The sequence below is a fragment of the Lactuca saligna genome, chromosome 2 (assembly GCF_052625555.1).
Source record: "Lactuca saligna cultivar CGN05327 chromosome 2, ASM5262555v1, whole genome shotgun sequence".
NCBI classification, from domain to species: domain Eukaryota; kingdom Viridiplantae; phylum Streptophyta; class Magnoliopsida; order Asterales; family Asteraceae; genus Lactuca; species Lactuca saligna.
The window spans coordinates 192,221,412-192,248,473 of NC_136418.1; the positions used below are offsets into that span (position 1 = coordinate 192,221,412).

At 37.6% G+C, this 27,062-nt stretch overlaps 1 protein-coding gene across 1 annotated transcript; it reads left to right on the forward strand.

Annotated features, from left to right (window-relative positions):
* Positions 1-14,697: 14,697 nt before the first annotated feature.
* On the forward strand, positions 14,698-16,789 carry LOC145030548 (uncharacterized). The gene is made up of 5 exons (XM_078978900.1): positions 14,698-15,103; positions 15,187-15,440; positions 15,510-15,718; positions 16,614-16,664; positions 16,720-16,789. The coding sequence occupies exons 1-5, from the start codon at positions 14,698-14,700 to the stop codon at positions 16,787-16,789; spliced, it is 990 nt and encodes a 329-aa protein (XP_078835026.1).
* Positions 16,790-27,062: the final 10,273 nt, after the last annotated feature.

Genomic DNA, 27,062 nt, shown 5'->3' on the forward strand with positions numbered 1-27,062 from the left:
GTAGTTGAAATGAGGTTTCCGAATATATAAAGAATGCCGAAATCCGAGTTATAACAAAAAAATTATGACATGTCGAAGTTTCACGACAGAATCGGCACAACACGGAATGACGTAAAATACGAATTTAAGATAGAGCGATATCTAGACTTAGTAGTCTAAACAAAGTTCGTAGAATACATTAAACCGAGAGCGCTCATAAAAAGAATGCCAAAATCTGACTTCATATGAGGAAGTTATGATTTTTCCGAAGTTTCGACTTAACAGTATGTAGCCCGAATCCTCGATTTGAGACCGAGTGACTTTTAGCCGAAACAATCTGAATGAGAATCGAAAATCTCTTTAATAGTAGTGAAATGATAAAAAGATAGGCGAAAATGGACGTCAGATGAAGAAGTTATGAATTTATAACGGAGTTTTCATGTCCCGAACTACTAAAAATAATATCAAAGTAATATATTTATAATATATTAAAAATAAAGTTAAAATTAGCCAACGGAGTCTAAATGAGAGTTTTAGAGCGTATTCTCACCTTCGTGTTGATATAAAGAACGTCAAAAACGGAGTTCGTATGTGAAAGTGATGAATTTCTGAAGTTCGGGGCGCGAAACCTCAAAACAGTCAGCCACCACGACGTGGTAAAAGTACCACGACATGGCAGGAGCTCTGGAGTCTGTCAGACCCACTTGCAATGATGCATGAAGTGATAACCCAGCCACCACGACATGGTAAACCATACCACGACGTGGCAAAGGCAGATTTTGCCCTATAAATAGATTTGAAGGGTCAGCTGAGTTTGGTTGCTCAAATTCTCTCGCCTCACGCATATTACCTCGATTTACATGCAAAGAAGTACCCCCGCATCCCCGATATCATCCTGAGACCAAAGCAACTCCCGAAGCTCGAAGATCCCAAGAAGAAAAGATTTTCCGAGCCGAAGCTCTGCCCGTAAGAAGCCCGGTGAGTGAAGTGAACCCAGTTTCACCGAAGAATACTACTCTTAGAGCCGTAGTGTTGTCTGATCATCTTCTGATCAAGTGAGTGTGTAGTTACTTTCTTCTAATGCATAATTATGAAGTATTTTATGCAAAATACGTGTTATGTGTATATTTTGTTGTTATATGTGTGAATATATATTGGAATACGTGTTATGTGTATGTGTCTTATCTGTTGATTGGAATATGTATTGAATGAGAATGCTATACAGGTTTTAAACTGTGTGTAAAAATATATTTTTATCTACTAATATGTTGGGTAGAACATGGGTAGATAGTTGATGTGGATAAACAGATGAGAGGCCTCGATGTTGTTGTTGATCTAGTTATTCAGCGGAGTATGGATAACGACCACATACTCTTTCTAGACAGTACTGTGGAACGCTAGCAGGTTCATAACCTGTAGGTGTTGTGAACGATGTGTTCACCGGTGTACTCTATCCCCCTCATGGTTGCCTTTAGGACACTTAATGTTGAGGAAACCCCTTGGAGTAATGTCCGTCCCGATGAAAATCCTAGATTAGGTCCCTTGAGATAGATGTTGTTTTAGGGACGTAAAGTGAGTATAACGGGAATGAGTAATCGGGTTATTGTTGGTTGGTGAAATTAAATATAATTATTTATTGTGGGTTGAAAACCCTATATGCTCACCAAGCTCCCAAGCCTGACCCACTCAGTTTATCTGTATTACAGGTAGTGGCGCGAGGGCATAAGATGGATGACTTGTCAAGTTATTTTTGGATTATAGACTTGGTGTTTTATATAACTGTTGTAAGGTCTGTAATGTAATGTTTATGTTTTTGGTCCGTTTATTGGAACATGACATCCCGCGTTATGTTATACAATGAAAATACCTTTCTTTAAGAAATGCTTTGGTAAATCTTATTTTTATCATATTTCGTTTTGGGAACAAATTCTCCAATTCTTTTAATCAAATGATTACTCTGAAATTGTTTTAAAAGCATAAATTACAACAAGAATTACTTTACTACTTTCAGTTTTATTATACTCTAAACAAAACCAGAGTAAACAGAAAGGGCAATTTTGATGCACCTTATTTTCAAGCTTGAAAAAACAAAACAAAGAGGTTGTGTACATTTACCGTGTGACAACAATGACTGATCGTCCAACGTCACACTAGCGAAATCGTTACAAGGAGGCAGCCAACGAGTTTTCATATAGAAGGCTCATAACCTTCCTCCCAAAACATGTTCATCATTCACCTCATATCAAACATATAAAAGAACATGTGACATGAATGTAGAAGGATCATAACCTTCCACCAATGAAACAACAAAAGCATAATCGGGTGAGCCTCAAGATGACGATCTTGGCTACACCTAAAGTCTTTTAGTAGCAAATTAGAACAAATTTCTCAAAGACCAACTTTGCTAAAACACAAAGAGTTCACCAATAACATAACTCAAACCAGGGGTGCAAGAAAAGCCTGCGTAAATACCATGTGATGGCCAACATAAACCATACATAAAGAAACCAAACAAAAGAATATATATGGAAGCAACAAATACTCATACCCACAAATATAAAGTAAAAAATTTTAGGATGTCGGATTTACAGACTTTTAGGCCACCCCTGGGGGCAGCAAAGACAAAAAACGACAAAACAAGGAATACGAAAAATTGTTCCTTGGGTATACATGACAACAAATCAAAGAAACAACTCTATTTATGGGCAAGGGTGTTACCATTATCAAGGGAGGAGTTGTGTTCAGGGCTTGATCGATCGCTGTGAGTGTCTTGGCTATGGTCACAAAGCCCAACCATATCCAGATCACCTAGGCGAAGATAGTCAGCATAGTATGTCTCAGTAAAACCAGCCAGTGCATCTTCCATCTCCTAAACCTTGGTAGCCACATCCACCTCAACCTATAGGCTAAACTCCCCAGCACTCACCAGCTCCTTAGTAGCCTTTTTCCCCTGCTCCACCCCTGTTGCAACACAAGGCAACCGCACATGCACCAAACCCTGGAGAAACTAGGGGCTCTCGATTACCTGGTCCACCACCCGGCTGAGCCCATCCTTAAGGATCCAAGATATACCCTTTTCCAGCGCTCCCCTTGGGGCATTCTCAGCAACCAAATCAACTTCTAGTTCTGTCATCCGACTGCTCAGACTGGCGTTCTCCAAATTAAGGACCTCTACACAATCGTTTAGGCGCCCTACCTCTTCCTTCAGCTTCGCCACTTGATCCGCCAAGCTGTCCCTCTCGAGTAGCACTGCATCCCGCCTAGCCTCAAAGCTACTCTTGTCAGCTTTTAACCTCACCACATGGGCCTTCACCTCTTTGCAATCAATTCCCCTCCTGTAAGAATCGGACTGGAGGGTATCCATTTCGAAGATACGTTCGGCGTCCACAACCAAATAAGAAGGCATTTCGGTGGCAGCGTAGTGCAAGTCATCGGCCATGCACTCGTTGGATAGGACAGTCAAGGCCTCAATCGTGGTGGGAGGAAATATATGCTGACACCACTCGAGAGCGGTGTCATGGTCGGAGACAAGAGCTTGAGCAGTTAGTCTCCAGGCTGGCTTATAGGCATCTAGATGAGAACTCATCAAAAGGGGGTGGTTGTGGTTTTACCAGAAGAGGTTGAAGCAAGAACATGCGGTGGCAAAGACCCAGTCTCCGACTTGGCTCCCCCGGTTGTGAGAGTAGGGCTGGTTTTCTAGCTACTTTTTTTTTCTCCCATATGACAGGGCATATCAGTTGCCCCGATTTGTGCCCCCTCCGACAGTTTCGGAGGACCTTCATCGAGGGCACGGGTGGAATCCTTGGTACCTTCTATCAATAAACTCAGATTGCGTTTTTTACGAAGAGGAAGGTCGGTGATGGATGACTCGGCTCGACCACCGGAAGAGTCTTCTAGAAATGAAAACGCCTCTGGACATGGCGAAGACTCCTCAAACACCCGGAAGGTGTAAGATCCTTCTGAGAAGCACCGATGACAACAATGTCCTACAGATCTAGGTCTTCATCGGTGCCGATGGCATTGTTAGAAAAATTAGTTGCCTCGATTCCTCGTCTAGAAACAGGGGGTGGAAGAGCCTAAGATCATCGTCAAACTGACCCTGAAGAGCTCTCTTTAAAGAAACAACTTCCTTCACACCTTGCAACAAAGAAAAATATAACGACGGTAAAACAGAATGCTACTTTAAATGGGCTTTGTAAAATTATCAAAAGGGGGGGGGGGGAGGGGGGAGAGGAGCAAGAGAAATACCCTCTTTCTCAACGAAAAACTTGGGCATTTTTTGCGAGCCCTCCAAGCGGTGCTCATTCCGCCGGCAACCAAGAAGCAGTCAAGCTAGTCTTCACCGTTGATGCTGATCTTCTTAAGGACATCGGCTAGTTCCTTGTCAGCACCAAAAACTGTCAGAGCACGGTTGTAACACCCATAAAAATCAAGCTAATTTAAAACTTTTTAAAGCATTCAAAATCCATTAGTTATTACAAATGTTTTCAAAACAGCTTAATATTAGAGTATTCTGGAAACATAATCATAAAATGTAAGGAGTTGTATGATCACGCCTTTGTCTTCCAGCGATCCTCAAAGGTACCTGAAACCAAAACTAAAACTGTAAGCCCAACGCTTAGTTAGTTCCCCCAAAATAGCGATACACAGAAAATAGCATATATATATAAATAAAAGCATGTAATGGGTCTATAACATACATATTGGATTACCCCTTGGCCCACAATACGAGTATGGTATCCCCTCCCCGACCCTCAGCTCGTATCTGGAATTCTCCCGAGCCCATAATACGAGTCTGGCATGCCCTACCCGACCCTTAGCTCGTATCGGGAATACACCTGAGTCCTCAGTAGGAGTCTGCATGCCCCGAACAACCCTCAACTCATATCTGGAATACTCTTGGGTTTTTTAGCTACCGCACGGAGCAGTATAACCTCAACCCATCTCACATTATATGTCGAAATATAACATAACTAATGCACATATAGATAATCAGGTATTAACACAGGTAGTCCTATAGATCTACGAACTGACATAGCAACTAGCATGCATAACTAACTCATACTCAACATAATACCAACTGCTAGGATATCATATCCAATGGGTTGGCATTGGTGCCTTCAACCCCTTATTATAGTGAGGATAACTCACCTCACAATGTTGAAGTCCCGCGGATAAACTCCAGCTGTTGGTTGAAAGATTCCAAAACTGTCAATCATCAAAATAACACCCAATTAATACTTGGGTTCCAATACATATTCATAAGTCCATGCTTGGGGTAAAATGCTACTTTTCCCCCAACCTAGCTTGATTCAAGACCAAGGCCCAACTCACACTCCAAGGCCCAAAAGTCAAGTAATGGGCCAAAGCCCAACATTTGGCCCAATTTTCCAAATTGGGCCCAAACCTCTACATGGTCTTTCCTTGAGACCCATCCATTAATTCTTGTTCAAACTCTTGGTACTCTAATGGCCCAATGTATGATAATCATCAAGGCCCACCTATGGCCCAATTTTCCAATTGGGCCCTAGTCCTTTCCATGGGCCTTATCCTAAAACTTATCCAATTATTTTGGTCCATTTACTTGTTCTAGGATAGCCCATCAATAGTCCAATCACCCACGCCTAATAGGAAGGCCCAAATCAAGGCCCAAGTGAAATTAGGGTTTTTAAATGAACTGATGATTAGGGTTCAGTGGTCCTACTTAACCCATTAAGCACTTAATCCATTAAGTCCACTATTACCTTACATTAATTTGCAAATGATTATTAATTAACATTTTCAGTTTGGTAATTAATTCAAGTGCAGGCCCCGATAAATCCCCAAAATTAGGGTTTTCCAAACCCTAATTAGAGTTTCCAACCCAATACTAGCCTATTAGTAACATGATTGGGCTTTTCGGTCAATTAGGGCTTCATTGAGCCCATTAGGGTTTCATTAGACCCATTTTGTCCAAGCATCCCAAACGAGTCAAAATGAAAATTAGGCACACCGTCACCCAACACGGCGGCTGGTGGCGGCAGCCACCACCTTACGATGGTGGTTATGAGTTTTCTATTATTAATCAGGCCGATTACAACACATTAGATTTTACATCCAAAAACACAAATAAACACACACACAACCATGCTTGTGGTGGCTGAAGGTGGTAGATGGTGGCAGCCACTACCTCACGGTGGTGGTCATGGTTCACTTTTCATCCCGGATCACACAACACTACACATACTTAAAGCAATACATCACACACACCTAAAGTACATAGAAAACACACACACACACACAACCACCTTCCATGGTGGCTAGTGGGAACAAAAAAATGGTAGCAGGTGGTGGTTGGCAGTTGTGGTTTGTTATTCTTCATTCTCGACATCCCATCATCGGTCTTCATTCTCAGGCACAACAGAAACGACTACATCGGCAGCGAATGCTCAAGGTGGTCACTAAATCTCACCGGAAAGGATACAGCCGCATGAAATGGGGATGGCGGCATCAGTTACGAGTCAGAGCGGAACTAGGGCAGCGGCCTAGGCTATAGTGAACATCCAAAACAAATCCACCAACGTTAGCGGCGGCTTCGCCTTCAACGATTGGGCACAACAGTGGCAACGACACACATAATTTGGTTTCCCGGCGGTCCTCAACGCCAACAGCAAGAGCTTCACGATGATTTGTGACTCGCCAACAGTGGGGGTGTTGCAGCGTCGAAGATCGGATGAAAGATGGGTGGTGACGGCTGGTGGGAGGTGGAGGGAGAGTGGCGGCCGGTGTTTGAAAATAGGGTTAGGGATAGTGTGACAACCCGAAATTTCCATTCGGTCAAACCCTAAAAGTCAACAACTTCGTATCATGAGATAATGTAATTATTTCTTATTTTTAAGAAATATAAACTTCGTTTAATTATTTTAATATTATTTTTAAACGAACGGGTGAAAGAAAGTGTCGTCTCGGGTTTTGAAATTTAAAGGCCGCAAACACTTCGCGTATTAGAAACACCCGACCAAACTTTTATATTTGGGTTGAAAATTCACCCAAAAACCGTGAACTCATACCTATGTATGAGTTTACTCCCCAAAAGCTAGTGATTTGTGTTTACTCCCCAAATGTCAAAAGAGTAAACTCCAAAAACTCTCTCAAGTATCATCCTAGATTTAATTCCAAATCTTCAAAGTTGTAAGTCTTATAACCATTTCAAGTTAGTAAAACACTTAATCTAGTGTTTGTACATCTATTCATCCATTCATATTTGTATTTTGACTAGATTTCCAAAACACCAAGAATACACACTAAGTGTTCTTGGCCTTTTAGCTCAAATCAAACCTTCTAATAGTAAGTGCTTCCATCCTTGAGTGATTGTAAACTAGTATTTCATTTGAACATCAAGAAAATGGGTCAAGAACACATGGTTAAAGGTGTTCACGGTCCAAGAATGTTCTTGGGCCGTAAACACCATAAATGGCACCAAAGTGTGCCTAAGTCCCTTATTTAGCCCTAGTTTGATGTTTAAGCCTTCCATGAATTGATTAAACCTTCCTTTGATGTATCTAAGCCTTGAAAAACACCAAAATCCAACATTTATAGGTCTTTACGGTTTGGGGATCTCCCACAACCGTAAACACCCTAAAATGTGTCTAAATGGGTTATTGTCCTTCCTTAGGCTTAGAAACTAGCACATACACTTACCTAATTGTGTTAGGGACTTGAAAACATGGCTATACACTCCTCCATATGGGTTTACGGTTTTAAACCCAAAGGAAAAATCCATGAGGCCGTAAACTCCTCAAAGGAGGTGTTTTGTTGCCCTAGTCCATTCCAAAGGCCAAACCACTTAGTAGAAATGCTTCAAAGGACATGTTAAACCACAAAACAACACTTGGTCATTGGGAATAGAGCTTAATGCCGTAAACTATAGAGTTTACTGCCGTAAACTCCTTGAGTTATGACCATCAAAACCGTAAACTCCAAGGGTGTTTACCCTTGAACTCCAAACATCCTAGCCTTGCCCTACCAACACTTGGATGCAATCCTTGTGATCTTTAGCACTTGAAACAAAGTTTTTTCATGTTCTAGGGTGTCCCAACCTAATTTATTAGTTATAAATTGGCTAATTAGTTATATATATGTTCATTATATGATAACTAGGCTCGTGTGTGTGTACAAGTCTTCATTTGTCACCTAGCACTGTACCCGACACTTCAATCCAATCCACTCACCACATGTGAGTTCATACCCCTTTAATTAACCTGTGAAATACTTTTAAATGTTTTAAATGATTTTATGGGGGGGGGGGGGGGGAATTCAAGTTGAATAATTATAGTTATTACATCAATCACATGTGATTAATAACTACAAAACCAATGATTTTACTACTATTCAAACTGTATATCAAAGCTGTTTTACTTCAAACTGTTTTACGAACTCTTTTACTTATCAAATACTTTTACTTAAACTTTGTTATACTTATTATAAGTTGCATGCCTGTATATGTATAGTTATATAAGAAATGTTTAAAAGGCTTAGGAAGGCCGCACGCCCTATTTCCTTTTCCTCGATTTGGATGTGGTCTGGTGGGATATCGGGTAGCCGTCCGAAGGTCGTTTCAATATTAATTATATATCATGTGTTCATATATAGTCATAAAAGTTCTTCCATGTTCATGCATACTAGTTACATCATTTGTAAGTTACCATCGGGGTAACACATGATCATACTTATACTATTGTTAGATCAATGAGTCGGTTCATTCATGAGTCAATACTTATTACTATGAGAACATATACAACTATACTAGAAAGAGAACATATACAACTATACTAGAAAGAGAACATATAAAACTATACTAGAAAGAGAACATATACAACTATACTAGAAGGAGAACATATACAACTATACTAGAAAGAGAACATATACAACGATACTAGTACGAGTAACATTACATTACATATACATGAATACATTAACCATTGTGAATCCGTATCGGAGCATGACTTCAATGTTATGACCCGTGTTGTAGCCAGAGTCTCTTGAAGGGAGAGCGTGAGTTTGCGTATAGATCTATACTGGATTGACTATCCTACACCTTGCTGCTAGCTACAGCCGGATCTACAGGTATGCGGGTGCCAAACGTCATTTCATTTTACGACATACATTTGTCGTTGTTTATCCAGTCGATAGTATGGTATAATTAATCACATGATACCTTAATATAAATCCGGTTTAAGGTAGTTAGTACAACAATAGTTCCTATAATACAACACTACAATACTACATTAATTTACCCTTTACATATTTAGTGATCTTTTCACTTAAACATTAATGTACAAACTATATTTTGAGAATGATAGTTACACTTGGGGAAAATTACACACTTTTACAGTAAACGAACATACAAAACAGTTACGCCTTGGTAGAAGGCTACTTTTAATAGGAAATATAGGTTTTTCTAGGAGATTCAAACATTTACCAACACTTAGAAACGTTTACAAACTCATACTTATAACTATGTTCAAACATTTTGATACAACCACCAACACTAAAATTCTTATGAACTCACCAGCTTAATGCTGATAAACTCCTTCAAAATAACTTGTATTCTCAAGTCATCAGTAGATAGGTACCGATGCCAACTTTTGAGAAGATGGAGCGCATTCAAGACTCATCTTATTATTTTGATTTAGATTTTTGGTGTCTATAACTGTATGGAACACGTTTGTATTAAAATTATATATTTAATGCAATGGGTGATGTTGTTTGCTTGTTTACTGTTATACTGTGTTATGATACTTTACATGACGTCCTCCGCCCCAGAACGTTTCAGCCGTTCTTGGTTTTGGGGTGTGACAGATAGGAATGCATGCGTAATGCATTTATACGCACGTGTCCCATCTAAATCTTTGACCCTATTGACACTTCCAGTCCCTCCTTATCCTTTTTCTTTCAAATTAAATTACAAAATTTACCATTTGGCCCCCTGCTCCTACAAATCCTTCAAGAATAAGTCTGAAAGTTACCAATTACACCCTGCCTTATAAAACCCTTTTCAAAATAAATCATGAAATTACTTCTCGGGGTTCCGGGTTTATTATTTAATTATGTTATTTTAAGCGGGATGTTACAACTCTCCCCTACTTAAATTTGATTTCGTCCGCGAAATCGTATCTCATCATTCTTTACATGCCAGATAACTAGAGCAACACGGTCTCAACTAGGATCATAACCCCAGCCTTTCCAAGGCAACCGTAACCAACCCTAGAAGGGTTCTAAAGCCTGAAGATAAATGAATTCCTTGCAATACGATCACATTTACTCAATCTGAAATTTGAAGTCTCGAGATGGTTTGGCTCCCTGACAGGCCGCCCACGCTGGATCATTACCAATTTCATTGCACTTAACTCCCAACTGGCTACTCAACTTCTAATAACCTAAGGTTCCCACCAGAAAACAGAATCACAAATCACACACTGCTACATATAATTCTTTTCTTGATAAGAGATTAGGTACTCCTTCAAGATAAACCCATTTTGATAATCAATTCCCATGGATATAATGAATAACTGGATGTAAACTGGGAGACAAACCCTTTTAGGATTGACAAGACTATGCTTCCTTTATCCCCAGGATCAACATACGTATAATAACCAGCTCATAAGCACGAACACTCATACATGGCCCAATCAGCCCTGGGCTGGAATACCAGGCATGCTTACGACAGGTCCAGTCATCCTTAGGATGGAATACCGTTGCACCATGTACATCTTTGGCCCAATCAACCCTCGGGTTGGAATAACAAACACGTCAGGTCCAATCAGTCATAGGGTCCAGTCATCCTTGGGATGGAATACCCTAGATCAGAATACCACCATATATGAAACTCAGGTCTAAACTCATAACTTGAGGTTCAAGGACCTGCCCTTGTATTTCACTCAAAATCTTCTGATTCCTCACAACCGATTACGGCTCGCTCGAACCTTAACAATGTGTCCATTCCGAAAGCGCTCCAACAGAAAAAATGAACTACTAAGATCACTAGGTCCACATCTTATGACTGGAATACCCCTACAAGGTCCTCAGAATAGGTTTGGACTGCTTTTGAGCCCACATGAGTCTGGTATGCCCTACCTGGCCCTCAGCTCATGAATGGAATGCTCTTGATAAACTATCAACATTGTCCAAAAGAAAGGCCTAACCAATGTCCTTCACAACACCAAACAGTGCCACGATGCTAAAATCCAACAATGCACGATTCACCAATAGAACAAGTTGCTACCCAAGCAAAATCCTACAAATCCATGGTCGCATGTGACCATAGAATAGGATGATAGTCGAAATCTGTATCTAATTTGAAGACTATAATCTAGACCTGATCAAGCACGTAATATGAACCAACCCTATTGCCACCTTGAACACCCACAGATACACACGAAGAATCACTACCATGCACATATTTTGGAATCCCTAACTCCATATTTACTCGATAAAGCCCATACTTGATCGAGACTGATCTGATTCTACTAATAAAAAACTAGTCCGAGAAGACTTCCATGATTATCCCGAAGGTTACCGAAACCCGAGTCCGGTACGAATCAAAATTCCATTCCGTCATCGAGGTGAAACATACCCCAACGTCTTAGGAAATGTAAACACAGTGCATAAGGGAATTGGTGACGTGTTCCTAGATTTTCAACTGTCGCCTCTTGAATTCCATCGGAGAATTCCCGCTTCCTGAGAGGTTCACTGATTAACGCCTGTCCAACCATTCTGAAACCTGCAAACTAAATAGCAACAGACAAAACCTTCAATCACTGATGCTCAACCTGAGAATTCCCAATTCTCCCCCACTTAGATCATTAACCACCACCAAGGTTGTAAAAATTGCTTGACGGTAGTTCGACGGTCGACTGGTTTTAAGAGATTAATCGGTCTTGGCGGGGATTAATCGAGGATTAATCGGGAACCATAGATTATTATTAAAATATTAAAATTAATTAAATATTAATATATCTTAAGACAAACAAGCACTTCAAAATTAGAAACTAAGAAAAATTGTAATTTGGAAATTTGAAAATACGAAAATATGAACATTTTGATATAATATTTGAAATTTTGAAAATTTTGGAGTAAAACAAGAAAACTGGTTTTTTGAATTTTTTTTTTTTTAAATTTTTTTGACATTTTTTCGACTTTTTTTTTTTTTTTTTTAACTTTTTTCGATTTTTTTGACTTTTGTTGATTTTTGTTGACCGATTAATCCCACCAAAGCCGATTAATCCCGCCAAACCCGATTAATCCTAAATTTCCGATTAATGCCCTAATTCTTGACGGTTGGAGAACGCCAAACGATTAATCCACGATTAATCGCCGATTAATCCCGATTTCTGCAACTATGACCACCACCCACTGGTGTGAAACCCAAACATAACTTAACCGACAGTCCCTGATGCTTGAATGATCCCACACTCAAATTTTGAAGACCAAAAGATAGATGCTCCAACTAATATCTCAGCAAAGAGCTATTTCCCTTGGCACTTTCATCCACCAATCAAAAACGATTACTAAAACCACTGAATCCTGATAATGCTGAATAACCATCCTGTTGGACCCTATCCGCAGACCTCCCACATAATACCCTTCTTCCCAAATTCCTCTAAACAAGTCTCTCGCTCTCATGATCTAGAAATCATATCATTCAGGGTCTCGAACCCTGACTCACTCACCAACTTAATCTTCCATAATTGAACTGCAGTAGCTAAAGCAACCTCTGCCTTAAACCGGGCTACAACTATTCCCAAGACATAAAACCTAATATCATAAGTGAAATAGATCATACAATCCATCCTTATACTCCCAGTTGCAAAAATCGAGCTGATCATAATCATCACTCCCTTCCTGAGTCCCGCGAATCGCATCCCGGCCTCGAGCAAAACCCCCCATAGCCTCAAATCCAGAAACTTATGTGCTAGCCTCTCCCGCTCAACTTGTGGAATGTAACGAGTACCGAATGTCTCCCTAATCCCATGTAACTACAACCCTCTGCTCACCAGAATACGTCCCAATAACAAGTCTCGGTACTGGAAAGCTCGACCAGCTCCTTCTCCTCCCGCCATTACAGCTGTTGAAGCTGCTGCGACATCCGTTTCAGTAATGGTTGCATAGCGCTCATCAAAATACTAAACCATGGAGATCTTGTTAGAACCAAACATCCCCGAAATCTGACCCAGGGCAATCCCAATCACCTCCTCCCGGATGATCTCCCATACACAATCCTCTGTCAATGCTGGCCTATCCTGGCTGCCAGCTCCCGATCCTGACCCGAATCTGGTCTCAAGACGTCTCATAACCACCATTCTGATAATACACCAGAGAGATCTCAGATAATCCATATAATAACTAGGAACCAACTCCCAACTAAACCCCAGGGGTTGTGACTTCCTTGATACGCGTATGGGTCTTGTGCTTTCAGTAGTACGAGCCCATACTACCTTTCACACCTACCCATATTTGTCTCAAGTATCTCCAGAATGCCCTAAATGTATACATAATATGAAGAGCGCTCAATCCCCACTCCTAGAGGAATGCTAAATATCACATAATTGGCCTACTTAACCCATTAATGACTTAATCCATCAAGTCCAATATTGCCTTACGTTAATTTGCAAATGGTTATTAATTAACATTTTTAGTTTTGTAATTAACTCAAGTGTGGGTACCGATAAATCCCAAAAATTAGGGTTTCATGACATTAGGGTTTCCAACCTAATACTAGCCCATTAGTAACATGATTAGGATTTTAGGTCAATTATGGCTTCATTGGCCCAATTAGGTTTTCATTAGGCCCATTCTGTCCAAGCATCCCAAATGAGTCAAAACCAAAACGAGGCACACCGCCACCCAACACGACGGCTGGTGGCAGCAACCACCACCTTACGGTGGTGGTTATGATTTTTCTATTATTATACTGGCCGATTACAATACATTACATTTTACATCCAAAAACTCAAATAAACACACACATAAATAACACACATAGCCACCCTTGTTGTGGCTGACGGTGGTAGATGGTGGCAGCCACCACCTCACGGTGGTGGTGGTTCACTTTTTGTTCCCGAAAGGGGTTGTTGATCCAGTGGATGATTATGAGGTAATGGGGGATGTGGACACAAAATATGGTGGAGAAAAAATCTATACGATGTTGAGTTTTTTGAGGATGAATACAATGGAAGTAAGGAAAGTGTTAGTGAGGGTCCTTGGAGTGAGGGTAGTAGGACTGTGGGTAATATGATAGATGATGAAAGTGAGGATGAAGACTTTGTTGTGGATTTAGAAAATATTATAGATGATGTGGATGTTGATATGAAAGAATTTCATATACATGTTAATGAAGATGTTGAGTGGGTTCAAAAAACCACCAAAGAAGCAAGTGGTAGTGGTGTTGACTTTACTGAAGGTGAAGATTTGGAGGTCATAGACCCAGAATCGTTTGAGTCACCTATTGTAGATGAAGATAACAACAGAGAGAGGATGTTGAGAGACATAAGAAAGGAAAAAGTTGTTCTGAGGGTGTAGTTCATCAAAAGGCTTTCACATTAGAACAGAAGTTCAAAACAAAGAAAGATGTGAAAGAATATATAAACAAACATGAAGTAGAAACCAAAAGGGATTTACATTTTGAAAAAAAATGACAAAACAAGAATTAGGGCTAAGTGTTAAGGAGTGGTCCCAGATATGAGTGGTGGGCCATGGACAAAGTCAAGGACTGGATTCAAGGACAAAACAGTAAATATGAAAGAGGGTAAATATCCTTGGATTGTACTAGTGTCTAGACCTAAAGATACAGATGACTGGGTGGTGAACACCATAGTTAGTGAACATCGGTGTGTACAATCAAGAACCATTAAAGCTTGCAACTACAAATTCATTGCAACAAACATTATGAAGCAAATTGAGAATAATCCAACCATTCCAATCAATGCACTTCAAGAAGATCTCATCCAAAAATTCGAGATGAACATGTCAAGAATGAAGGTACATCGGGCAAAGGAATTGGCTCAGAAGCATGTTTTTGGGGATTTTCAGAAACAATATGCTATTTTGAGGGACTATGGACTAGAGTTGATGGAAAGAAATTCAGGTACTAATGTGAAGATCGATTGTTACACGGAGCCAAATTTAAATTCTGATACAAGGACATTTAGGAGATTTACATTTATTTAGGAGCATTAAAGGAAGGATTTAAGGCTAATCTAAGGGATTTCATAGAGTTGGATGGTACTTTCATGAAAGGTCCCTATATGTGTCAAATTTTGACTGCCGTAGGGGCAGATTCCAATAATGGGATATATCCTCTTGCATATGCTCTTATTGAAAATGAAACCACAAATTCATGGACATGGTTTTTGGAACAACTTGGTGATGATATGGAACTTTATGCTAATTCAAACTTCACTTTCATCTCAGATAGGCAGAAGGTACATATACTTCAATTTAATTTGATATTGTTGTTATTTAGTCAACTAAGTATTGAAATATTTAAATAGGGTATCATTCCTGCAATTGCCAAACTTTTCCCTCAAGCTGAGCATAAGCTCTGTCTGAGGCATATTTATGAAAACATGAAAAGACAGTGGAAGGATAAAGAGCTCAAAGATTTGGTGTGGGCATGTGCAACTGCTACTACTGTAAGGCATTTTGAGAAAGCATTAGAAGAGCTAAAGAAATTCAAATCTGAAGCTCATGATTGGCTGATGTATTCTTAAGGCATTTGAGGGAAAAAAGTACCATAGAAATTCAAAGCTGAAGCATCAGAAAAGGTCCTTTATATGTTTGTATTCTTAAAGGTTTTTTGCAAAATATTTGTAAACTTAAGTGTTTTTTCACAAAAAATAAATCATGGTAATATGAAAATCTTCTATTATATGTAAAAAGGGCAAAACCGATAAAAAATGACAAGTTTAGAGCATAAACGAACAAAAAAATATGTAGAATGGTAAAATCGATATTTTCTACCAAACTTAGAGGTTTTTATGACATTATCCATAGTATTTTTTATATGTTTAAACTAAAGAATATAACATAAATAACTTGTAGTAGTAAGTCGGAAGAATTTATTGGAATATTGAAACATTTTTCTCTTCACACTTCAAAAAAATTACATGCTATGGGCTGAAAAGGGTATGATGAACATAGGCCTAAATGAACATACTCGGCCAAACAATAAGTAACAGAACCGTGTAATAACTCACCGGACCGCTAAAACCAATACTATTACACTGGGCCAAATCTGAGGTAAGAAAAATTCCATGCTTTGAATGAGTCGATTAAAAAGGCTTAAATACTGAACATTAAAGAAAATTGTAGTCTAGAAATAAAATTGAGTATTCTCTTGCAATGAAAATGAAAGTACAAACCGAAAATAATTTTAAAAATATTATATTTCATTCATATACAATCATGACATTGAAAACCACCTTATTTATTTTGGATACTTTAATTTTGATTTATCTTTCCTTGTTGATTGCCACATCTATTTGTGAAGCCGTCCAGGGCTGATGTACAAGTTCAATAACTTAGATATGTATGCAAATACAACCTAAAAGGAAAAATATTAAACATTAACTAAAGGTATTTTATTTTTGTTATAGGTGGGGACGTAACCAAAAAAGTTGCAATAGAGGAAATTTGGAAAGGAGATTGTTATTCCAAATTTGCATATTGGGTCGCTCTCTTTTTTTTTTTTTTTTTTTTCAGACAAGAACTAGGAGTATGTATGGGTCCGTGTTGGGTTGGTTTTGAACTAAAATCGAATCCAATCCGTTAATTTCGGTTTTAAATAATTTAAACCCAAATCCAAATCGAAACCAATCGGTTCGGTTTTTTGGGTTCTCGGTTTTCAATGGGTCGGTTTTAGGTTTAAATCAACTACAACCTTACTTTTTGATAGAGAATCAGTGGTATTTCCTATATAAGAGAAGAAATGGCTTCATGTTTGTGTATTGGGGCGACGTGCATAGGGGCTGCGGAAGGAGTGACAAAGTGGACAACTGCATAGGGTTCGATTTTTTTTTGCGACCAACTTATATATATATATATATATATATATATATATATATATATATATATATATATATATATATATATATATATATAAGTAAGAAATTTATAATAGCGATAAAGGCAATTTTTTCTAGCTTGTCTAGGCATTTTAGCATATTTATATCCTTAAGACCGGCCTTGACGATGTGGGATGCGAACTAAACCTTCAGAATAAAACCCAACATAAAAGAGAAGAGTTGGAGATGAGATTCAAACTCGAGACCTGCGGTACTAAACAAGCTTATATGTTGAAACACTTAACCACTAAACACACGATTTGTACATGTTTTTAAATCATTGAAAAAAAATATATACATATGAGTTTGGTAAAATAAAGTGAGCATGAGACGTTGCAAATAAGAATCCAACTAATGATCTCTAGTATAATGAAATGACACTTTAACCATCAGACCAAGCTTCTATTTGTCTTTCTAACTCACGCAAATCGTATATATACTTCGATAATTCACAAAATACATATATTTCTTAATATTCGGTTCGATTCGGTTTCTCTTGGTTTTAGCAAACCCAAAAACCAAACCCAAACCGAAATTTTTGGTTTTTGAAAAATCTAAATCCAATTTGTCGGTTTATACTTCAGTTTCGGTTTTTCAGTTTCGATTTTGTAAGTTTTATCGGTTTTTTGTTTTTCGGGTTCGGTTTTGCTCACCCCTAACAAGAACACATGCTGAAAGGTTATTGATGGTATAAAGCAAGATTTTACATGTGTTGTGACCGTAATATATCGATTTAAGTTAATTTTGATGATTGTATTAATAAAAGTTATATATTACTATATTTATTAGTAGATAAATATATAAAGTCGGTATTATTGAGTAATTCCAATTTATACCATCAAATGAAAATGTATTATATGTGACCAAACTCATATATAGAAAACCGTCATAAAATTAAATACAAAAACATACACAAAACTTACGTTTCACAAAGAAATTTGAAGTTATACCGAAACGATATAAAAATTAGCAAGTAGGATTAATTTTTTATAGGTTAACAAAGAAAGTTCAAATAATCAAAAACGTGTTATATGTGAAACAACTTATACTTGTGAAGTGTACATAAAAATAAATATGTAAACATAAAAAAATTACGTCAAAACATAGACAAACTTGAGTTTATACCGACACATACTATTGAATATGATTAAAATCAAAGCATGCATGTGATATTTTATGTTTGGTGACACATTTCGAAAACTATCGCTAGAGAGTTTGGCAAGTTGTCATAGCTTCCTTGTTCAATAAGGCTACCGTTTTTACTTAGGCGTTGTTTGTTTTGAAAATGATTAAATGTCTTTTGTCTTTATTCAAGTTTGCGAAAGAAGACGAGCACTTGCGAAACGTCTGCCCGTCAGAAGGGAAAAATGTTCAAAAAGTACTTTTATAGAAAAACAAACGAGACCTTACTCTCCAAGTAGAGTTCCATTAGGACTCTTATTAGTTATTATATATACAAGATATTAAGATCTTATTTTCTATTTATCCTTTTCAAATCCGGTCATACACCCTTGTAACCGTTTTCAACATTGAGATTAATATAGCGTGTGTTCTAAGTGGGGTTTTTTTCCCGATTTCGGGTTTTTCCACTATAATTCGGTGTTCATTTGATTGGTTTTTTACGTTCTTAATCTTAAGTGGTATCAGAATTATGGTTGTATCCTAAATGATATGGTCAACGCAGGTGGCACAATTCCTAGTAATTCTCAGTCAAACGAAGTTGATCCTGAAGTCTTGTATCGAAAGTCTTCCCGATAACCTAGGTCAGATGAGCGTGTCCCGAAAGTATTGGTGGTATGAAAATGAATTGGATCTGATGAACAGTCGTTATGGGGAGGCCAAGGACAGAACTTGGGTTTGAGGGGAGGATTATTGGGGTGCAAACCCAATCCCACATCAGCAAAAAGAAAAACTAGATGCTAACATATAAAGTAATGTGTAATCCTTTCTATTACCAATTGGTCTTAGAGAATAGAACCTCATTGTTTAGTAGCAATTCTAACAAGTAGTATCTGGCTTAAGGATCCTATTTTCGTTATTAATCATGTTTCTTAGCCGATTATTATTCCGTTGGAGATTGAGTTTTTCTTGGCCATTTCAAATTGATATGACTTGGCTGATTATCCTTCTATTGGTTTTTTTACAAAAACATTCAGGGTCTGATGGATATTATATGGTCTCATCCTACTACTAGAATCGATTTAAATAGCCCTTATATAACCTCATATGAGATTTTCTTAGATACATAGACGTTTGAAGATAAAAACCACATCCACACTTTGGTCCTTTTTCTTAAAAGCAAAAAGTTTATTTTTAGGCGATTTATACTCTTAACAATTATCGGCTTCTAGTTAAACCCTTCAAAGAGTTTGGGCGAAGTCGGTTTTATATTAATCATTTGAAGGTACATGTTGTTTGGTCGTTCTTCTCTCCGGCACCACCACCAACACCAGAGAGTCTATTTTTCTTCTTCAAACAGATTGACTTCAAGAAAACACTAAATTGTTCTATTTTTTGGTTCATTTTTTATGTTTGATCGATCGTTCCTCTTATGCCATACAAGTTTTTGTGGCCGGATTTTCTTCATTGATTGTTCGTTCTTCATTAAACTCTTCAAAGAGTTTTCTTTTAGCCGTCGACATCGATTACATAAGCGTCCCTTATGATTTTTTCCCCAAAGCCAGCATCATTTGTTCGTTTTTTTTTGTGACCCTTATTAATCGACTAGGTGTGATACCCATGTATTACATGGGTTTAATTAAAAAAACAAATATAAAATTTTAACAATTTGAAAAGATTGAATTTATAAGAAAAATGAGAAAACTTTGAATTATTAAAATTAATAAGACTTTAATGTATTGAATACATTACATATATAAACTTTTTCTAATAAATACTTTAGATATATATTACCATACACATTAAATGTAGAATTTTAATTTAATAAAATGAAAAATACAATAAAATGACAAGTGGAAAATACAAAATTTAAAAATTCTAAAAAATGTCATGTGTGCAAATGAATGAGAAGAAGACATGTGGCAAAAAAAACATTCATTTATTATAGTAGATTTTAAATTCCACGGAATTGATATGACTAGGCCTTCTCATCATCCTCTTTGGGTGAGTTTTTTAGCCATAAATAATAATAACCATTATATAATTGTTTTTATTTAAACGGATCACTTTAACTATTTTTCCTTGGCCCACAATAATAGCCACACAATTGATGTTATAGTCATTTTGATCGCCTTTAATCGTAGCCAGATAAACAACTTTTTTTCAACCTTTTAACTCAAATTTTAAGTTATTATTGGTTGACTAACTTATAATCCGTGAAATCTACAGTTTGATAACTTAAAATAATTAAAATAATATTTAGTATGATAAGTGATTTGCTAAAAGAAGTCTGTATATATAAATAAAAACTAAGAAATTAAAAAATATATATTTAAAGTGTAAATTGACATTTTAATGAGAGATCAAATTATGGATTGTTGAAATTTGATATACTTGAGATAGCAACCATAATCATACATGGTAGTATCCTAATGGTTTTCTAAAAATCCATAAACAAAAGGTAATCCAAACATGTACATCGTTGCCAAATCCGTCCTTCCATTTGTTTTCCGAATCGGTCACAACTCGAACGTTATCAACACTGCACAGTAGTTCATGCAAAATAAATCATATCGCTATACTAATTCCCGCTTTCAAAAATAGTTAACAAGAACCTCAAACTTTTGCTAGCAAAATTTAAAGTTCTCTAGGAACATAGATTGAAGCACAACCAAGAGTTATCATCATTCATAATTCAGTTCATGAAATTTATATAAGTGTGTGACTTTTTTAGAGTACGATGTTGCATGCAATAAGAAAATATAAAAGTAGAATGCTAAATATTAGAAAGTAGCATGTTATTGATAAAAGTCGGATATTAATTTTGCCTACAAATGAAAGTAGCTTGCTATTTGTGGCTTAGAATAAAAGTATCATGCTATTATTGGCTTGAGAATGAAATTACCATGCACTTTTTTTACCTTAAAAATGAAAGTAGCGTGATATTTTTACCCCCAAAAATAAAGTGGTCATTTAAAAATAAAAGTAGAATGCTAGTTTTCATTATAAAAGAAAGCAGTGTGCTATTTTGGCTTAAAAAAGAGGGTAGCATGCTATTTTTTCCATGAAAATGAAAGTGACATGCAAGCGTTGGCTTAATAATGAAAGCACCATGCTTTTTATCCTTAAAAATGAAAGTAACATGGCATTTTTGCCCTAAAAACAAGATTAACATGCTATTGTGTCCCTAAAAATGAAAGTAGCATGCTGTTGTTGGTTTAAAAAGAAAATTAGAATGTAATTTTTCTTTAAAAGTGAAAGTGATGTGTTAATTGTGGCTTAGAAATGAAAGTAGCATGCTATTATTGGCTTAAAAATGAAAGTAACATGCTATTGTAGGCTTAAAAATGAAAGTATCATGCTCTTTTTTTTTACTAAAAAACAGCATGCAACATGCTATTTTTTCTCTAAAAAAATAAAAGTAGATCAGCATCAACATATAATTATAGGATTGCGATAAATGTGTAGTTAAAGAGATCAACATCGCACACTCTTAAAAAAATTCTCTCTCTCAATGCATCAATTTCATCTTTTCATATTTCGAAAAAAAAATTATCTCTCTCGTGTTTTGTTAATAAGCTAATTTTTCTTTTAAAGCAATAAAAACAATTGATACTGAATCTCGTTTTTCATATAAGTGACTAAGATTTCTTTCCTTCACAAATGGTGAATAAGTTTGTAATATTATTGCTCGTTGCAATGACCACAACCATTCTACGTTTAATAACAACCATCAAATTTAATTAAATGTCAAACACGATTAAACAAATTACCAATGATGTTTTTGCAAAATGATGATGTCATTTTGCAAAAAATATGACATCTGAAAAAATAAACATGTTATGATAATCAAAGTACTTTCCATATTAATCTTCACCTTGTCATTATAAAATATGTCCCTTCAATATATTTAAGAATCTCAAACAATTTTATCTTTTTACCTACTATCCTTCTTTGGAGCCGAATTCAAAGAATTTTGATTCTTTTATGCTCAAAACATCACAAATAGCTATTAAGATTAATCTATTCTCCCCATAAACTTAAAACTTAATCCATATTGCTTATAAGTAGATAAATCACAATTATCACCTCTGATAATTATGGCTCAATATCACACAATTTAAGTTTCAAAAAACTTTGTTGCCAACCAACATTTTGTGAATGTACTTTCTGTTTAAGTTAAATACTTCATTTTTGACTCTTACATGGTAAATAATTCATTCTATCATGATCAACATTAACTAAAATTAGCAATTTTAGGTTGATAGAATCATTATATATATATATATATATATATATATATATATATATATATATATATATATATATATATATATATATATATATATATATAGATTCTTTTATGCTCAAAACATCACAAATAGCTATTAAAATTAATCTATTCTCCCCATAAAATTAAAACTTAGTCCATATTGCTTATAAGTAGATAAATCACAATTATCACACAATTATCACCTCTAATAATTATGGATCAATATCACACAATTCAAGTTTCAAAAAACTTTGTTGTCAACCAACATTTTGTGCATGTACTTTCTGTTTAAGTTAAATACTTCATTTTTGATTCTTACATGGGAAATAATTCATTCTATCATGATCAACATTAACTAAAATTAGCAGTTTTAGGTTGATAGAAATATTATATATATATATATATATATATATATATATATATATATATATATATATATTGATTCTTTTATCCTCAAAACATCACAAATAGCTATTAAAATCAATCTATTCTCCCCATAAACTTAAAACTTAATCCATGTTGCTTATAAGTAGATAAATCACAATTATAACCTCGGATAATTATGGCTCAATATCACACAATTCAAGTTTCAAAAAACTTTGTTGCCAACCAACATTTTGTGCATGTACTTTCTGTTTAAGTTAAATACTTCATTTTTGACTCTTACATGGTAAATAATTCATTCTATCATGATCAACATTAACTAAAATTAGCAATTTTAGGCTGATAGAATCATTATATATATATATATATATATATATATATATATATATATATATATATATATATATATATATATATATATAAAATTAGCAGCATGGATTACCTGATCACTAACAAAGGCGATTGTAATGTCCAGTTCCTGGTACATATTTTAAATAAGATTTATTCATTTTTGTTCAGGAACTTGACGAATTAGAGGCCCCAAACTCGTCGAGTAGGAATGGATGTTGGACGTGGAACTTAAAGTCTACTCGACGAGTAGGGCTGCTATAATTCAGGGTTTTGCATCCTATTTAAACACCTTAACCTCCAAAGGTTGGCCTCATTTGCAGCCTCTATAGTCCCAAACCTTTGCCACGAAACCCTAATATGTTTTTGAGAGTTTTGGGCCATTGTTGGTGCTTTCTTGAGGTTTTGAAGAAGAAGAGACTCGAAGAAGGAGCAAGGAAGTGAAGGAGAAGAGTAGATCCAAAGGTTGAGCTCCATTTCTAGTTCATTGGAGGTATAAAGCTTCTATCTTGTCTATTCAATGTGTAGATCTAGTTTTGGAGTGATTTCTCCATGTTTTGACCCAAGAGTGATAGCTTTTGAGACTTGGACATCCCAAGTGATTTATCTTTCAGATCTAGGGTCTAGAAGGGGTTTCATGGCATAAATGTGCAAACTTTATGGCCATGGAAGCCCCATGCAAGCTTTAAGGTGTCATTTTGGCCATTTAAGCTCTAAAAGGCCTTGCATGGAGGGAAAGTCTGGGACTTTACATGTTCATATGGTGTCTAGGGACTAGATCTCAATTTCATGCTTTGGTTTGGAGTATTATGGCATTTGGACCAAGATCTAAGACTTAAAGGACTAGGGTTTGAGCTAAACCCATTAAGAAAGATCATTAGCGGGTAAAGTTGGAAACTTTACCCTTAAATGGACATTTTCAGTATGTAGATGAAGTATCGGACTTGGATCTAAAGAATAAGAGCTTAATCTATTAAGATGGCTCAACAGACTGAAGAACTCGTCGAGTACATAGACGAACTCGACGAGCTGGGCCGAAATGTCCCGAGTCTGAAAAGGGAAAACTCGACGAGTTCAAGGATGACACGACAAGTAGAATGGGAAAGTCTTGATACCATAGATAGGAGGAACTCAACGAGTTGTGAAAGAACTTGACGAGTTGGATAGTGAGTTCAGAGTTTTCAGACTTATGGGACTCGAAGAGTTGATGGACCAACATGGCGAGTTGAGTCAACCCGGATGATAACTTTGACCAAAAGGTTGACTTTGACTCAAGTTGACCCGTAAGGGGTTATGAGTATGAAAGGATAATTAAAGTAAATATTTACGTGTAAGAGTCTGAGAGTGGCCGATTTCAGAGCAGGAGTTCTTACAACCATTTTGCAGTTATTGAGGCGAGTTACCTTCTAGTAGAAGTGGGTCTAATCACCAATGCCAACCCACTAGTAGTTGATTATAGTAGAGATGATTGTATTTTTGATAATTGTCTGGTATGCCACTATCTGTACAGACTCAATGTCTGGGAAGAAACCCAAGGGATTGGGGTTTCTGGGAAGAAACCCAAGTCAAGGTCGACGGGCCAACATGGATGGAGTCGCTGTGGGAAATATGGCAGGCCACATGAGGGAGTGTGCAGGACTGGGGGATCGGGTTGCTACAAGTGTGGAAAGAGTAGGAACTTTATCAAGGATTATACAACCCCTTCCAACTGACCGTCAAGAATGGTCAACATGGCAAGACAAAGGCTCCAGTGGTGAGGAACTAAGCCTTCCAGCTGACCGATGAGGAGGCGCATGCCACACCGGATATGGTGATGAGTATGTGTTCTTCTCCTTAACTCTTATTACATGTCGGTTATGATGTTTATGTTCTATGTTTTACGTGTTTTGTTTACGACCGTTCCATGTGAAAGACATCCCTATAAAGGTGTTATTTGACTCGGTGGCTTCCTAATCATTTGTCTCTTTCACACTTAGCAAGAGGTTTTATGAGTCTTCATGCATGTTGTACTGTCCTTTAGAGGTCGATACTGCTGACGACCGATCTGTCCGGGCATCGGAGGTCTACAGGGATTGTGTTTTGAGGATGTATGACGAGCGTTATCTTGTAGATTTGGTTCCCATTTCCATTGCATAGGAACAAGGTCATCATCGAAATGGATTGGCTGAGCCTTAATGGGGCGGTGATTGACTGTACGCATCGGTTGGTATGTATCAGGACCCCAAGTAGGGGAGAGCTGGTGATTCAGGGCGAGAGGCCGCAACGTGGACCAACTTTATGTTCAACAGCGAGGGCTAGGGGCTACCTTCAGCAGGGTTGTGCAAGTTATGTCGAATACGTTATAGATACCCGGGAGGCGGGTAAGGCAACCATAAGTGATGTGCCAGTGGTGTAAGAGTACCCCGATGTATTTCTAGAGGAGTTTCCTGGAATACCTCCGAAGAGACAGGTGGAGTTCAGGATCGACCTAGTCCCGGGTAACGGCTTCGATAGCCAAGACACCATATTGGTCGGCTCCTACTGAGATGCAGGAGTTGTCTACACAGTTGTAGGAGCTGTTAGAAAAGGGATTCATTAGGCCGAGCAGTTCACCTTAGGGAGCCCTGATCCTATTTGTGAAGAAGAAGGAAGGGCCGCATCGGATGTGTATAGATTACCGGGAGCTGAACAAGGTAACGGTGAAGAACTGTTTCCCACTACCGAGGATTGATGATCTCTTCGACCAACTACAGGGGGCATCTTGGTTTTCCAAGATAGATTTGCATTCAGGCTACCACGAGATGCGATTCAGAGATGAGGATGTATAGAAGAATGCTTTTCGGACTCGCTATGACCACTACGAGTTCATGGTGATGCCCTTTGGGCTCACCAATGCCCCTGCTACATTCATGGACCTCATGAACCGCATATGCAGACCGATGTTGGATCAGTATGTGATAGTCTTTATTGATGACATCTTGGTTTACTCCAAGATGCAGGAGCAGCACAAGGAGCACTTGTAGGAGGTAATGGATACCCTGAGGAAGGATAGCTTGTACACCAAGTTCTCAAAGTGTGAGTTCTGGTTGCGTGAGGTGCAATTTCTGGGGCACCTTGTCAACTAGAATGGTATTTTGGTCGACCCGGCCAAAGTGGAGGTCGTGATGATATGGGAAGTTCCAAAGTCTCCATATGAGATTTGGCGCTTCCTCGGGTTAGCAGGCTATTACCGGAGATTCATGCATGACTTCTCCATGATAGCAGTACCCTTTACCCGGCTGACGAAGAAGGCCATTATGTTTCCCTTGGGACCTGAGCAGCAGACGACATTTAAGACTTTGAGGCAGAGGTTATGCGAGGCACTGATCTTAGCCCTGCCAGAGGGCATTAAGGATTTTGCAATATATTGCGATGCGTCCATCTCGGGTTTGGGTGCAATATTGATGCAGAGAGGCCACATCATCGCCTACGCCTCAAGGCAGCTGAAGCCTCACGAGGTGACCTACCCTCCGCACGACTTGGAGTTGGGGACGGTTGTTTTCGCCCTCAAGATTTAGCGGCATTACCTATAAGGAGTCCATTGTACCGTCTACACAGACCACAAGAGCTTGAGGTACCTCATGGAACAGCTGAATATGAACATGAGGCGGTGTCAATGGTTAAATGCGGTGAAGGATTATGACTGTGAGATCCTCTATCACCTGGGGAAGGCCAATGTAGTAGCCGATGCACTTAGCTGCAAGGCATTCGTAACCCCAATTAGAGACATTTGTCTGAGGATGACAGTAGTGACTCTGCTTCTGGAAAAGATCCGGGAGGCCCAACATGAGGCTATGAAGGAGGAACATTAGAAGAGTGATTATATCGTAGGCGAGATT